Source organism: Athene noctua, chromosome 1 (genome assembly GCF_965140245.1).
Source record: "Athene noctua chromosome 1, bAthNoc1.hap1.1, whole genome shotgun sequence".
Classification (NCBI taxonomy): Eukaryota; Metazoa; Chordata; class Aves; order Strigiformes; family Strigidae; genus Athene; species Athene noctua.
The window spans coordinates 60,728,445-60,744,337 of record NC_134037.1 but is presented as its reverse complement, the minus strand read 5'-3'; the positions used below and the strand labels follow the sequence as shown (position 1 = coordinate 60,744,337).

Below are 15,893 nucleotides of genomic sequence, written 5' to 3'. Positions count from 1 at the left end.
GTCCCCTTGAGTTTATGGATTGCATTGTAGTAATTTATTAGATTTTTGACCTACCACACAGTAATACTGAATACTTTTTATGGGTACTCTTTACAGGTAAAACACTTTTCTTTACATCTTCCAGTAATATATAATATAATAATAAATTCCAGTTTCCTGAATAGTGTGCTGATTTCATAGAAGGAGGTCTTGCAGTGTAACATACATGAAGACATGGGCAGAGTTAGAAATTTCCCAGCTGTTAGGAGATTGCAATCACAATTTCGGTGTAGCATCAAGGTGGGGTTTTTTCACCCTGAAGACTTTCTTTTGTAGAAGAGAAAAATTGTAAATATGGACTATGTGGAAAGCAAAATGACGTCAATGCCTCAGAAGGACTTACCTGTAGAATAAGTCATAGCACTGTTCAGATAAACATTGTCTAAAACATTTAGCTTTGCTTGAATTCAGTATTGGCAGCTGTAACTGTAAAAAAGGAGTCTGCGTCTCCAGACCATGAAAGTAATTCAGCCAGACACATTGCCTTTTTTTTCCTGTATTAATGTCCTTTTGCCTCTGATTTTTTGATTTCTAGGGCACAACACTAATTCATGTGTCCCAGCTTTGCACTGCTACCATGAATGTAGAAAAATACCCCTTTAAAAAGAAATTATATTGACATCATCTTATAATCACCGCCACTGCTGCAGCCAGACCATTAAGAGAAATTCTGAAGTTAGTGTCGAATGAAGAGCTGACTGGTCTTATTTTGCAAGATCGATAGATGATAGCAACACATCATCATCAAATCATTTTGATACTTTTCTGTTGTTTCTTCAGGTGAGAAGGAGGCTGATTTTAAAATCGGGTCACATGTGAAAATACTATTAAGCTTCAAATCCTGTCTCTCCAGAGATGATGCAAGATCGAGAAAGGAGAAATTCAGTTGCCTGGCCATATGCATTTAAGTGCCACTTAAACAACCTTGCGTTTTCCAGGCGTCTGCACAGGTCTGGCAGAGGTGACAGGACAGAAGGGAGATCTGCACCTTCCAGAGTGATAGTTGGAGCCCATCTTAGGGCATGGCAAATATTTACGCAACTGAATGCTAAGTGATTGTTTTTCGACATTAATAGCACTTTACAACTTCCAGTAGTAGCAATTACCAGAAGAAAAAACAAAACCCAAAACAAAGCCAAAACACCTATTTTCAGATAATTATCTGTTAAAATGTTGTTTCATTTGTAAATTAGGAAAGATTTGGTTTAAGATCCCAGCATTTCTGTTACCTGCCTGGGGCTCCTCTGCTTACCATTTCTGGTCATGGTCAGATGTGTTGCTGCAGACATCCCTTTTGAGACCTTTACACACTAGCTTCCAAAACACAAGTCTTTGCTGTGTAAAATGGTGAAGCGGAGGAACAAAGCATAAATAAAAATTTCAGCGTGGAGTAAAATTACACTCAGGTGCAAGAGCTTCACACAAATGAGTCTGAGCACATGAAGCTTGCAAACAAAGCTATACCGATCACTTCATCTTTTCTCCAAGTTAGACAAAACTCCCTGTGACTATTAAATCAGGCAGGTCCCCATGCATATGACCTCAGGCTATCTGTGCCTAAAGAAGCGGCTGACTAATGAACTGTTGAGCTGGTAACAGTCCACACTTCAGTAGTATGTTCTGATGTAGTATCTTCTGATGAAAAGATGCTTGTGACCTTTTTCTGTTATGAAGAAGAACTTTCTCATTTACAATAGCCCTAAGAATTTCCCAATATCTGTGTCCTAGGCATCTGCAAATGCCCTTATCTTATGACATCCTGATTGAAGTATCATCTTTCAGAATAGCTGCAAACAAACATTTTGAAGGATCACACTAAGGAGGGAGGCAGCAGCATGAACTGGCACCTCCTGGCAGTTGTTCAGGCAGATGTAGTCACAGCCAGGATACGATTATTCTGCTCTGAATATATGCATTCAGCCCACGGCCTCAGTAGCCGGTTTTTCTTCTGGGGCAGTACCTAATGCCGGATTTCCTCCACTTGCAGAGCACAGGGAGCACAGGCAGCACCTCCTCCCAATTCTCCATCTCCTCTCTGGTAATAATCTTCCCTCGGTGCTGTGTGGCGCAGTCCCACAGCTACAACAGCCTAAGTGCTTTTTATTTGCACTGCTGAGGGCTAAGGTTTCGAGCCTTCTAATGCTGAGTGACAGAATTGTTTTTTAGCTTTTTCCTCTTAAGAAAAACATTCTAGGAAATTGCATAACCTCCTTTGATCGTCTTGATAACGGAATATAAGGTTGCAAACTCGCCCCTTGAAAAGTTAGTCAAAGCCAGATATACTGTTGAGTAAGCAGAACGATTTGCTTTCTTGTGCTATGTGCTATGATCCTAAATTAAATGAATTACAAACTTTTTTCATCCTCCAGGTTCATTCATCATTGAATGAAGAATAAAGGTAGAAAAGGGCTGAAGTAAGGTTGTGTGTGTACAGCCACTAGTCCTACCTTTTGGATCTTGCTTATGCCAAGGAGACAACGTTCCCTTGATCTGTTTTAAAAATTGCATAGACTCCTTCAGCTCTGACCTGTTAGCACAACTACAACCAAAGCCATCAGAAGCTATTACCCTCTGATGTTTTTCCAACAGCACATGTGAAGTATGCTTCTTTTCCATTAATTTCGCACTTGGAAAATCTTCATCTGCCCTCCCAGAGGTAACATTCCCAACAGAGGCTCAGGGCTGAACTGGCATGAAGGCAGAGCTCCTGCCTCATGTGCTGGTCCGTTCAGGTGTTTCACATTAAACCAAAACCAAAACCAACCAACCAAAAACCAAACCAAAAGAGAGGGCACATCAAGAACTCATCCAGCGTCCATGAATTTGGTCTGTTTTGGGAGAGTGAAAATGGGATAAGCCCAAACACACAGGCTGCACAAATCCATCTGTGATGCATTGTTTCAGGGTGCTAAAGTAATTATGCTTTTATCTAAACAGTCTCTTGGAAATATTTATTCAAATTCTTTTTTTTTTTTTTTAAGAATACGGCAAAATGTCACATTTGGGGAAACAAATGGTAATGTTCTGGGACACATCAATTAGTTTGAAGTCCTTCCGTGTAACCAAATCAATGGCCGCCCATTTTTTAACCCGATATGATGCGTGGGAGACCACCTACCAGACACTCAGAGGGCCGGTTAATAGTTAACAGCTTAAAGTCAAGTAGGGTTGCAATTACTCTTTTTCATGTAAATAAAGCCCACTTTTTATCTACTTGCCAGTTAGCTAATGTAATCTTAATTCTTGAAAGCGCTCATATGGAAAGTGAATGGCACCTGAACCAGATGCTGCTGAACATGCCGGTATAGCAGTGCAGCATTTGTGTCCTGAGTCAAAAAATGTTTAACAAACAACAAAACTTCAAAGAAGTTCAAGCATGATTTACAGCTCAGGGTTAGAGAGTCTTCCTCCCCATCTTTTGTCCGTTTTCTCCGTGGGACAGCATGCTGTTCAGGCAAAATCACTATCCCTCCCTGCCTTCGTGCCAGAGACAGGCTGAAGCAGGAGGGGATGGGTTACATGTTTAACATTTGGGAGAAAGGGATGATGGGGAGTGAGCCACTGAGCTGAGGCTGCATTTTGGTGAGGGATGAAGTCTCTGTCTGGATATAGGGTGGTCACCCGTTTCTGTGCTTCAGTTTTATCAGATGTAATTTGAGCATAATAATCTTTTAGTGCCTTTTGGACATGTGAAAACTTGTGCTTATCCTTATAGACAGAGCTTTGCACAACTTCTGTGGATGGCCTTTGCAGATCTAAGATGAAATAATAAGCCCTTGCCTCAGAGAGAACTGGTAAATGAGAAGACCAGAACTGGAAGGAAAAACTACCCTCTCACAATCACAGATATTTAATGATGTCAATGGGTTAAAATTTTCCCCTTCTAAACAGAGGCCCTTAGTGAGTATCTGAAGGAAAGCTTAACCTAGAAACCCCAATGATTTTTGGGTCTCTCCTGGATGGACGGATGGGTTTGTATTATTAAGCGTATTGTCAGTGCAGAACCAGTTTACAAGACTGAAAGCTGATGATGCTTTACTGTTTTTTTCTGCCTATTTCAGAGCATGGTGTACAAGACGGGCTTCCTGGCTGAGCGAGGGGAGCAGAAGAGAATGGAGCAGCTGAGAGGCTTGTTATCAGTGGCAGAGACTAAATTTGAGCCCACGAGTATTCCTCAAGAGCAAACAAAAACTGCAACAAATCATCCATAAAACGCAGTCAAAAAGGACTTCGTTTAATTAGTGATATGTAAAGACTTTTGCATAGAAAAAAGGTTAACAAAGTAATGCATAAAAGACCAACTAGGTACAGTATTTTTAAAACAAATATTTTAAAGTACATTTTGCATAATGTTTAACATTCTCAATGCTTATTGCTTTCTCCACACAGCAGAGAAATCAAGTGCATAATAATACATGCTGTGTTTTATTTTTTTTTTTTTTACATAAAATCTCTAGTTCTTGAATGGATGTATTAAAATACTTAGGTTATTTTAAGTCACTGTAATAAAAAATGAAAGCAAACCATTTTATGCAGCACTAGTTGTCTGGGTATTGACAAAATAATTTACTCACATCCATCCCCTTTAATACATTCATTTTGGTTTGGAATCAAACCCACATTACAATGTTGGCGTGTTAATAGCCAATTTAAAAATTGTCCCTACCATAACTTCATTCATACCCAGAGTGATCGTTCTCCCAGAAGTTGACAGTGAAAAGAAGAGGGATCTTGCACAGAATCGGCTGAAAGTAAATGTCCAAATACAGCTAAATAAGTTAATTTGAACTCTTACAACACTGAGTCTCTTGTATTGGCATGAATTGACTGTATCCAAGTGTGCACACTTTAAATAGGTGGTTACTTCTGGGTGCATGACAAATTCACTGTTTGTGCAGATAGAGCTAGCACCATATTTAAGCCATGAAAAAGGGTGCCTCAAGGCTCACAGGCAGCGCTGAAATGTTCATTAATCCCAGCACTGATAAGATAATTGCTTTTACCAGTGCTATGCTAGATGTCACAATTTGGCAAGTCTGTACAAAGAAAGTGAACTAAGGAAGTCAGAACTAGGCCTGTCAAATCGAACATTCTTCCTCGGCAATCTTTTGGCTAAAAAACCTCTCCCCTTCAAGAGCACGCTCTTCCCTGGAAAGGTCTCCCAGTTCTTAAGTTGAATGCAGGATTTTGCCTCTCTCCCATACCATTCCATACCATACCTGTGCAATGTTATTTGTTTTAGCAGAACACACATATACATAATTTTATTTTTATTTATTATTTTTTCAATGTCAGGCACTTATGAAACTCGCACTCTTTTTCTATCCTGGGGAGAGCTGGTAGGTGCGATCCCTCACCTCTCTGCCAAACAAGGATGCATAGCTGGAGAATTATTAGTTCTAATGTCTACGTTTTTCCCAGGAAACCTCTACAGGCCGATATGGTCACACTGTTATGAAAGCCATTGCTGCTCCCTCAAGGTACCTCCAGCAAAACAAACTGAGAAGAAGAAGAAGAAATCACCCGGTGTCCTCTCCGACACCTGAAACGAGGAGGATAGCTGTGCCGCTCCTCGGCGGGCTTGCCGGCGCCTCTCAGGCCCTTTGGGTGAAGGCGGCCTCTCGGCCGGGCTGAGCAGGAAGGACATGCCGAGTCCCAGAGGCTCGGGTGTGGGTGCGGGTGTGTGTGGGCACGTGGGGGTGTGTGTGCACGTGTGCGTGTGCTGAGGGAGAGGAGGGAGCCAGACCGGGAAGGGAGAGGGCAGACTTAAAAGGCTCCAACTTCCGTCCCCCAGGGTCGGTATGGTTTAGTGCTACCCCCGCTGCCAGCCTGCTGAGGGCTGGCAGTGGCGGATACGGCCAATGGAGGTGTGATGGCTGTTGCCGCAGCCACGGCGGCGGCGGCGGCCGCACTGGGAGGAAGCATGGGGAAGGCGCCGGTGAAGGAGAGAGGGAAGCTCTGGGCAGCAGCCGTAGCTGCCGCCGCTGCGGCGTGAACGGTAGCAGAGAGGGATAAGAGGGAGGTAGAGAGAGGAGGGACGCAGGGAGCGACACTGCCAGCGGAGGGGACTCTGAGGGCGGCATCGGTGTGGGCAAAGGTGGCCGTAAGCAGGGCAGAGCCATGGGGGGGCACCTCCGAGGAGAGTCTGCACGGGGCGGCATCAGAGGCGTGAAGTCCGTTCGGCTGCAGCAAAGCGGCCGGGATGTGGTGAAAGGCGGCTGCCCAGTGGTGAGGGTGCAAGGGGTGGTGGTGGTGGGCCATGGAGGAGGTCATGGCGGCAGCTTCCCTCTGAGAAGCACAGGTGCTCAGGTGAGACACGAGTCTAACGCGCAGGGGGTCAGATGTGTCGAGACCTTCCACTGAAGTCAGGTACCTCGCGACTTCTGTCAAGCACTCCCGGAAGCCAATGCTCATGAAATCCATGGCCAGGGAATGAGCGTCAAAATAGCCTGCAAGGGGAGGGAAAAAGATATCTTGAGTGTCAAGCCAGCTTCCCAGCCGACATTAGGTGACACAGCTAACCCAGTTCTTACTCAGCTGGGCTAAGATTTGTGGGTTAAGATTTACAGGTTAAGATTATGGGTTGATCCATTTATGGGTTATGATTTGCAATGCGAAGTTTGTTCTCTGATCCACAAATGATTTGTGTGACCATCCCTGTAATGCAATAGGCTGCAGTTGCTTTTCCAGACAATATACAAATGAAAAGAATTAAGTCCATAAGTACTCGTGATACTTGAAAAGATATACAATGCCTCTCCCGATATTCCTCAGCAAACTGCTGCAGTGCAGTGTTGATCCTGCACGCGTGTGTGAACGAGACGTTTATCTACACAACGAAAAAGGCTGGAGATCAGAGAGCCTGCATGTACTACCCTGCCTTTTCTTCCCTGCACTGGCATTCATCATAATGCTCTCAAACTGTTTCTTGACATTGTGAGATAGTTGTTGCAACTGCTGCCGGGGTCTCATCTACTTCACAGAGTCATTAAGACAATATGACATACGGTGTTACTTAACTACAAACTAAAAACATCTTGTCATGACTCTGCACACACACAATAAAAAGCTTTAGTGAGAAAACGTTTTATGTAATGCCATTGCTAATTTGGAGATGGAAGACTGACAGTCATATGGCCCATGAGGTATTTCAACAAACAGCAACTGGAACTCCACAGGCATTACAAAAAAGCATTTGAAAAATAAATTGTCTTATTAAATGCACATGAAAAGATACTCCCTTTCTAAAAGGGTCTAGCATCAAATCTAGTGCTGAAGTTGCAGCTCTTTAACCACAAAAACCTACTCCAGTTTTTGAAATTTTCCTATTTTAGTTTAAAAGTAGTCTCCTCAGGGAAATATCGTCCTATCCACTCCCAAGCTAGCACAGTGTTTTTTCCTCTTGCTTTCAGTGAAAATTTTTAGGTATGCATGACTAAGATGTGTATTAGTATATAAAAATCAAGTGCCCTTATTATGGAGGAATACAGCAGCAATACCTGCATTAGGTCTTGTACTCTCTGGCATGAAATAATCTCTGTCTTTCTGAAAAATGCTAGCACCTTCTTTCACTTTTATCAACTTTCAAGCTAGAAAGGAGTGTTTCTGTCACTGCTCTCCTGCATTATAAAATTAATCTGCACACATTTATATGTGTCTCCTCAAATCCCCTGCCCGCGTTACACCCCTTCTTGCCAAATTAGAATGGTGCTTTTGCTTCAGGCTACCTTGCTCATCTGAGGCTGTACCAAACCCAAGAGAAACACTGGCTTGGCCAGCAGATCAACGAATATGAGGAGTCAAGGACTCGTGTCAGCAAGCACTGATTCCTCCCAGCATTTCTTCTGCCAGGTCCACTGCAACCAAGCAATCTGTGGAAAAGCCATGGTTTGAGTGAACTCCTGAGAAGCAGATGCCAGGCAGGCCAGCAGCAGCAGACTAGCAGGGTACCTGCTCAGGTTCCAGCCAGCCTGGCATGGGGACTGCCTCCACACCAGATGCTCCAGGACCTCTGGCAGCTTCAGAAGGGTTGACATGCAGCCAAAATCACCTCCCGGCTCTAGCCACGAGTCAGCCAGCCTGGGAATCCTGAGAGCTCATGGCTCAAACCAGGGCTTCCCAGCCTTCCTCCCTCCAGACAGGAGCAGACAGGGGATGTGGTTGTCACCAGTTTCCCCTGAGTCTGATTTTGATGGATATCTTTCCCAGGTTTCCCCTTTGCTGGCTTCCCCTTTCTGAGAGAGACTTAGAAATGTTGTTTCTTGTTTCTTTCCAAAACCCAAGAACATCCTCCACCACCACTCACACGCATACACACCAGCATTTTGTAATGAATGGGAAGTCTCAGGTTTACTTCAGCTATCCTGGTAACCCATCTGCTCTGCACGAAGGACACTAAGTCATTTGAGCTGTATTAACTGATGTTGCTGACCCAGGTGTCAGTCACTCAAGCTAAATTTGCAGTGAAGCTGCAATAAAACCACACCGAGGTCCCAGAAAGTGACTCGCTGTTGACAAATTACTTCTCTCCTGTGCTTGCTTGCACCGTCAGCCAAAAGCCCTGGCCACAGGCCAAAATAATAACTCAATGCGAACAGCACACCATTGCCTGCACCTGTGTCTGGGTGGCAGAAACATGGAGTCCACAGAGGACGTCAGAAGTGGCAGCCTGCCTGCCCCGAGCAGCTCCAAAAAGCAGAGAAGGGACAGGAGCCACGTGTCTCATGCCCACATTGGGTTCAGCACGCTAAGGAGTGGTGGATTCCACGCCAGCTTGCCTAGCCCCAAGCATTCCCCATCGTGGGTACCCACCATTTCTTCATGAGGAGGAAGAGGACGAGCTCTCCTCAGCCCATGATGCAGGGGAGCATAAGGGTATCAGGACCCATTTCACCCTGCTGCAATAACAGCTTGTGTCCATAGGAAAAAAGATGGAACTAATTTTTTTGCTGATCCAAAAAAGTTTCTGGCTCAGAAGATGAGTTACAAACTGGGAATAACTACACTTGCAAATAAAACAAAAATCTGCCTTAAAAACACCCTCAGAAATTATATTTAAAACTATTATTAGGTTGCAAAGTGAAACATTAAGGAATAAGGAGATGCAAACTTAAATTTTGCCCGGTACTAACTCACAAATTTCAAGTTTCTTCATCCATGCAGTGAGATTACTTGTATATCTGGGTCAGAAGGAAAAGACAAAGTCATAGTATTTGTGAAACGATTGGGTATTATATTGATGTGTCACCCACTACGGACCATGGTGTGGGAGGTGGTTGTGAGCATAAACCGGGATTGCCTCTCCCGGCACCCCAACACTTCGTCTTTCCCTGTGCTGCTGCCCCCCGGCAACCGTGGCAGGGAGAGGCATGGCGGTGGTGGCAGACCAGGGAAGAGACGCCAGGACCTGGGACTGCTGGCAGAATCCATCTTGTCCAGCCACAGCCGGAGGTTGGGCCTCTCTCAAAACCCCTCTCCGCCCAGGAGCAACAATCCCAGGCACTTCATCCCCTGCCTCACTAGCTGGGCCACCTGACCTGACCCAGTTATAAAATAATCACCCACATAATTTTTTTGGGTGGGGAGGCAGGGGAAGGAGGGTTCCTATTAAATTAGGCCTCTGATCAGGTTCACCTCCTGGCCCTCCCACTGTCAGTGCAGACATCGGAGGGGTGGGAGCTGCTGCAGCTTTTCAGAGGAACAACGTGCAGCGTGAATCAGGGGTCAGGTTGGGATAGTTGAGCTGCACGTCACGCGGGGAGGGTGAAGCAAAACAGCCACCGCTTCTCTCAGCAGCAGAGCGTTGTTCGCCCCGTGCACCAAGCGAGACGGAGCCTGTGGAAAGCCAGCATGCAACCACGCAATTAAAGCCAGCACCATCACGCACACGCACAGAGGATCTGATTTCAGATTGCACAAGCACGATCAATTCTGGCATTTCGCAACTTTCAAGAGCGTAGCCTTACCGACTAAACAGTATTTTTTAAAGGATATTTTTAGATATAAAAAAGAACTTTTTAAAATTTTGCACATTTTCTGAGGAATCAAGAGGCATGTCTGCTATATGAAGGGCAATAAAATTCCTTTCACCTCTTCTAGAACAAGTTACCCATAAATTTTATGCTTAAATGGACTCGCAGCAAAAGCCTCTTAACACCTAGAAAACATGTATGTCAGCTTGGTGTTAATTTTCACAAATAACAGAATACCAGTCTTTCCTATCACCACTTGATTTAAGCATGCACTGATTATAAGCTGAATTCGGAATGTCTGGGAGGTACAGAGAGGAGCAGTATTTCAGTCACGGGCTAAAAACTTTTGAGTTTAATCAAAAAAGGAAGAGAGAGAGCAACAGATGCCTCTGTTCTAGCCTTTACGTATATGGCAGAATGTGTCAACAAAAAATCGGCTGGTTTCCATTGCACCAATTTGAACCATAACCCCAGTTGATAGCACAGGACACAGGACTGTGCTTACAGGAGGCCAGCAAGTTTTTACTCCAAATAAGTTCCAAAATCATGACTATACAGAATACCTCGTGGGTGGCTGAAACCATTTGGCCTCCAGCCTCGAGGCTGTCAGCTTGCACAAGCGAGGTACGCTCGACTCCCAGCAGCTGGCTGATCTAATGGGTCAGCCAGTGCAGTCCCTGTGTCATGCCAGCACCCACTACCCAGGCAGCTTCCCAGACCTCTGACACACAAACACAGCATATGAATACGAGTGCAGAGAGCACTGCTAGCCGTCTGCCTGTCTGCTTTATCAGATACCTGGGGCTGCACAGAGCAGGACTGGGCTTTGTTCTGGTGAATGAGACGGTCTAACCTGGCATTTAAAAGTCTTTCCAGAACAAAGAAAAATACATAAACAATAAAGAAAGTTCCTCTCCATCCACTTCCTTTGGTATAGCTGCTGGATAGAGAGGTTTAGCAGCAGTTTTGTGCCACACAATTGTTGCCACAAACCTCCTGTTTATGTTTGGTGTTTGTGTATTTGTTTTGTCTCCTTGTGCAGATTTCAGTGCTCTTTGGAAGCCCCAAACAAATCTCTGACTGGGCTGCCTGTGAATGAAGCCTTTACTCCCACAGTGTTATGAAAGCAAACACAAGCCCAGGGTCAAGTGCTTCTTTTGTCCCAGTAGTTCTTTCCCACGAGTTCAATCCTGCCATTAGCATTGATTTCCACTCCTTTAATCTGGAAACGCCTATCACAGCTCCCCAAAGCACTTTTTTTGCTGAGATTTCCCCAAATATTAGAAAAGAAACTATCAGCTCCTTACCTTTACCTCCCGTTGCCTGCAGCATCTTCAGATGATCTACTGTCATTTGCAGTATTTCCGCTTTCTCTAATTTGGCAGATCCCTTTGAGATAAGAGACTCATATAAATAAAGGCTTACAAGTACTAGAAACTTTAATTTGATATACTTTCCACTGAGCTCAGCCTTATGGTTTCAATTTCCCCTATCATTAGGACAATCTCAGCTTAATTCTTCCATGAGCATCTGCCTCCCAGACTTTGTCTAAGGACTAATGCTGTCTCCTCTCTAGCAGCACCAGCACAATTTTGCTTTATTAAGGCTATAGCTTAGCGTAGCTCTGGCCTTGAAGATGGTGTAGAGATGACATCTTCATGAAATGAGAGAAATATGTAACTTTCTGGACTTTCTTTTTAACAACAAACACAAACGGAGGGCAGGCAGGACAGGTCTGCACAGTTGTCGACGAAGACCCTGCTGCAACATTTTTTTTCTGCTTTTACCAGTAGGTGTCCCTGTGGGCACACACCCAGAAGTACCCTCTTTTTTAATCGCCTGTTAATTTTCGACATGTCATTTGGCTGCTGAATATTCTATTCTCATTCTGGACTGAAAAAGCAACCTCACCATCCACAGTATTTTAAGTTAGGCCTAGTTTGCAGGGACATGAAACTAAAATAAAGAGTTTAGCTCCTCTGTCAGTAAAAATCTTTTCTGTTGCTGAGGGTGGCTGACAGAACTACAGTAGGTGCTGGAAAACTATAAAATACAACTCAAGAGGTAGTATTAATATTAATCCCTATAAAACTATTTTGCATGGTAGCATTCCCTTCAAATATCTGTAGCACACCCAGAAGACTAAGTTTATCGGCAAATGTTACTCCAGTGCAAGAAGTCATCACTTGGCATCAGATAAAACCAGGGCTGCGCAAGCTGGAGCCACCAGTGGATTGCATCCTGCAAGCCAAATTTTTCTCCTAGTTATCATCTGGGCCACCTCACTGCTGTCAGCCATCCTGCAGCCTCAACCAGCTTCGCCCAGGTTGCACCCGTGGAAGTTAGATAAGGCTTGCACACCCTCCTCCACTGCCCTGCTTTGCCAGCGCCGATCTCTGCGAGGGGCTCTGGAGAGCAGAGCTGTGATTTGGACAGGGAGGGAGGGAGCGAGGCGGAAGCGAAACTAAACCTCCAACTTGGAAACTTCAGTGAGCTGAATGTCAAGGAGCTGGAAAGGGACTCATGACTTTGTCCTTGGCATATTGCAGAAAAATGGTGGGGCTTTCTGAACAAAACACAGCGCGCACTCATTTTTACACCAATGCATTTCTTTCAATCCTCTTACTGCTTTCGACGTTTTCCTCATACGCAGGTTGGTGCGTGTGTGCATTTTTGGTCAGAAATCACCATTTTATATGCGACTACATCCTGTATTTTTCTCAGACTTCATCTTTTCCATAGACACAGTACAAGCCGTCTCAGTGAGAGTGACTAATAGCTAAAAACTGCATGGCGCTGGGTAATTTCCAAAGGCTCTGTAGGACTTGTTTTATAATGTTTGCGGTTTTCAAGAAGTAAACAATAAAATGGGACAAACAAACGTTGTCTCTTGCCCCTGTTTATCTAGCTCAAAATACCTCTGTCATTCCATTTTGACAGAACCTACGGAAGGGCACAGTTACAACCACTAGTTATTAGAAGCGTACTGCAGGTGACACAAGTGATGCTCTCACCACAATTACAGTATTTAAAATTTCTTCCTAGCTTTTGTTCAGACCAGGGATGTAACAGGCCTAATATGGTGCGCTGCTTGCCACGCACTTACCACTGACGTTCAGCAGTGGTAACTTGCAATCCAGCTCTCAAATTTTATTTTCTGTTTTTTATTTTACAATTACAAGGAAGTCAAGTTCTTTATTTTCAGTCGGTTCCGTTTTATTGAAACGTGGTGTCAGTTGCACATATCCATAGATCTTCACATACCTCCAGTAAAACAGGAACAAGGCTAAATATTAAATCAAAGCCCAAAAACTAAAAATCAAGGTATGGAAAAGTAAATAAAAATTTAAATTGAATATCATAAACAAAATGCCTTTTTCTGCAGGATAGATTGTATTCTAAGCTTTTGGTCTGTAATTTCATGACCAGGGAGCTGAACCAAAATTAGCTGGATCCTTACAGCCTTCCCACTGAATACTTTCTCACTGAAAGTCTTTGAACGTATCACTGACTTCACCAGCTCACATGACGTGGGCCTATTCCCTCTCCTAATGACCTGGTTCTAAAGAGTAATTTTAAAACGTGGATAATCCAGACTGTCTGTTCCTTTTTCAGGAAACTGGTTTGATTACTTTGCAACTGAAATTATAGATTAAAAAAAATGAAGGTTTCTTAAAGTGGGGGCAAAGGAGATTATATTTAAAGATTTAGACAGAAGGCTAATTGACATAAAGGTTTGGGGGAGTTGTGCTGGGTTTGTTTTTTTTTTTTTTTTTAATACGGAGTAAAGCACATTTTTAACAAAACCACTACTGGAATTCATCGAAAGAACAGAGGCAACATGAACACAGTTACCCTTAAGGGAAAAACAAGCCAAAGAATGGAAATGTTTTTCAGCCTTATAATGAATTATGTTTCTAATAGTTTTGCCACAAGAAAGCATTTTATTGAAATGCCTGCTTTGTGCCAGATCAGGACACATATAATATTATTTTAATGAGTTTTACAAGAGAACTAACATTGCCAGATGAGATACAAAATTTAAAAAAAAAAAAAAAAAAGGGCTTACTTGTTTTTCAAAAGCAGTTGGCACAAGCCGCCTCAGCTCTGATAAACTGTTATTTATACGATCACGGCGCCTTTTCTCTATAATCTATTCCCAAAAAAACAGAACACATTAAGTTTATAAAAAATGTTGAAGGGCAAAATCACAGCACACATGCAAACTGTCACACGGGAAGAAGAGAATTAAACGCAACGTACCCCTCTTCTTTTCTTTCTGGCCATGATCTGAGATGTTGTTGTTGGGGAATTCGATCGAATGACAGAGCTATTACTTTGCCTGTGAAACAATAAAAGTCTGTCAGGTGTTGCACAACTTGACACTGCTCTTTGAAGACACCTTAGGTCACTGTATTAAGTATGCATAATCCCTCTCATGCCATTTTCAATGCCTAGAAGATGCGCTTTACACTGCACGGTATTTTTAAAGTGAGGGAGAGACATTTCATTTTTGATTGCCCCAGCATACATTTTGAATTGACTGAACACTCTGTCGGAAATAAAGCCCCTTTCTGGAGACAGTTCACTGTCCAGTACAGTAGATTTCGTTTCCCTCACATATAAAGCCCTGCCTACCAAATACAGGCTGGAGAACCGAGTCCAAAACGATGTCAACCATCTCTATATGCTGTCAGCGGTGGCAAGTACATGTGTCCGATGGCACAACGTCTGCCTGGCCTGCCAGGTTTTGACATTCCTGCCCACCGCTACACCAGTCAATAGATGCTCAAGCACAAAACCAGTTGCCCAGCCCGGGTCTGTTGCAGCGTCCTGCATCAGGGAGCAGAATTCGAAATCCATTTTTAAAACGACACCAGCCACGAGTAGGAAAAGGCTTTTAATTCGTCGTGAGCGAGCAAAAACATCCAGTAGCTTTTAACACTCATTTAGCCACTGATGTGGAAGATACGGGGCTCCAGTGTGTGTGCCTCTAAACCGGCAAGACCAGCTCTGAAGACCAGCACTGACGCCGCGGCGGTCCCGCTGACCCACGCACCTCGGCCCACCCTCGGCTCCCACGCGGGGTCTGCTGAAGTTCAACTACTGTGGATCCCACAGCTCGGTTCCCACTGGCACCGATTCCCTTCGGTTGTTCGGCCTGCTCAGGAGCTATTTTGGGAAAGATCTGATTGGAAATGGCAAATTAAGCGGAGCTAATGAACTGCAGCCTGGTGGCTCACAGGCTACTTGAGTGCTCCGCACAATTTCGAGGCTCGGGCAGCTAGACCGCGGGGCAAATTCATGGGGGACTATCAACAAGCTGTGAGTTGACCTAGAGGAGGGAGAAACCGTATGCCCCCCTCCGCCCCACCCCCCGAAGGGGCGGCCGGGTTTCCCCCTCGCTCTGCCCCATCTCGGGGCGCATCCCGGTCCCCGCCTCCGCCCGCCGAGACGGCGGCCCCAGGGGGCTAGGGGTGCCTCACTCACCCCGAGTAGTTGTTCTCACTCCCCACGTCTATTGTCTCGTCCATGTCGCTGTCTGAGGTAGTTTCCTCGCAAGGTCGCTTCATCGTGGGCACAGGACGCGGCGCCGCTTCTAGCCGGGGTGGGGGCAGAGATAAATAAATCCGGGGGGGCTCCGGCTCGGCTCGGCTCGGCTCGGCTCCGCACCGCCAGCAGAGCAAACCCTCTCTGAGGCGCTTTCCCACGCCGCGGCACAGCCTCAAGCCCGACGGCCCGCCCCCGGCACGGCCCGCCCCGCCGGGGGTGACGGGGCGGGGGGGCCGCCCACCGCGGAGCGGCGCGGAGGAGCGGGCGGCAGCCCCGCGGGGGGCCCGGCCGCCCTCGGCCCACGGCAGGCGGGGAGCGGAGCGGGGCGGG

At 45.1% G+C, this 15,893-nt stretch overlaps 1 protein-coding gene across 2 annotated transcripts; it reads right to left on the bottom strand.

Moving 5' to 3' along the window:
* Positions 1 to 4,260: 4,260 nt before the first annotated feature.
* On the bottom strand, positions 4,261 to 15,660 carry HEY2 (hes related family bHLH transcription factor with YRPW motif 2). Of its 2 annotated transcripts, XM_074896260.1 has the most exons (5): positions 15,501 to 15,660; positions 14,274 to 14,352; positions 14,080 to 14,163; positions 11,318 to 11,399; positions 4,261 to 6,488 (listed from the first exon to the last, which is right to left on the bottom strand). In XM_074896260.1, exons 1-5 carry the CDS (start codon positions 15,581 to 15,583, stop codon positions 5,806 to 5,808), a joined length of 1,011 nt encoding a protein of 336 aa, XP_074752361.1. In that variant the 5' UTR covers positions 15,584 to 15,660; the 3' UTR covers positions 4,261 to 5,805. The 2 variants fall into 2 exon arrangements, with proteins under 2 accessions (XP_074752361.1, XP_074752363.1); XM_074896262.1 differs by lacking the exon at positions 14,080 to 14,163.
* Positions 15,661 to 15,893: the final 233 nt, after the last annotated feature.

Bases quoted from the DNA above. Each gene is read 5' to 3' on its own strand.
- HEY2 (XM_074896260.1), bottom strand. From the start codon at position 15,583: ATGAAGCGACCTTGCGAGGAAACTACCTCAGACAGCGACATGGACGAG. The intron at 11,400-14,079 runs GTAAGCCCTTTT...CTTATCTCAAAG, and splicing joins CAACTGCTTTTGAAAAACAA to GGATCTGCCAAATTAGAGAA. The intron at 6,489-11,317 runs GTAAGGAGCTGA...CTCCCCTTGCAG, and splicing joins GCAGGCAACGGGAGGTAAAG to GCTATTTTGACGCTCATTCC.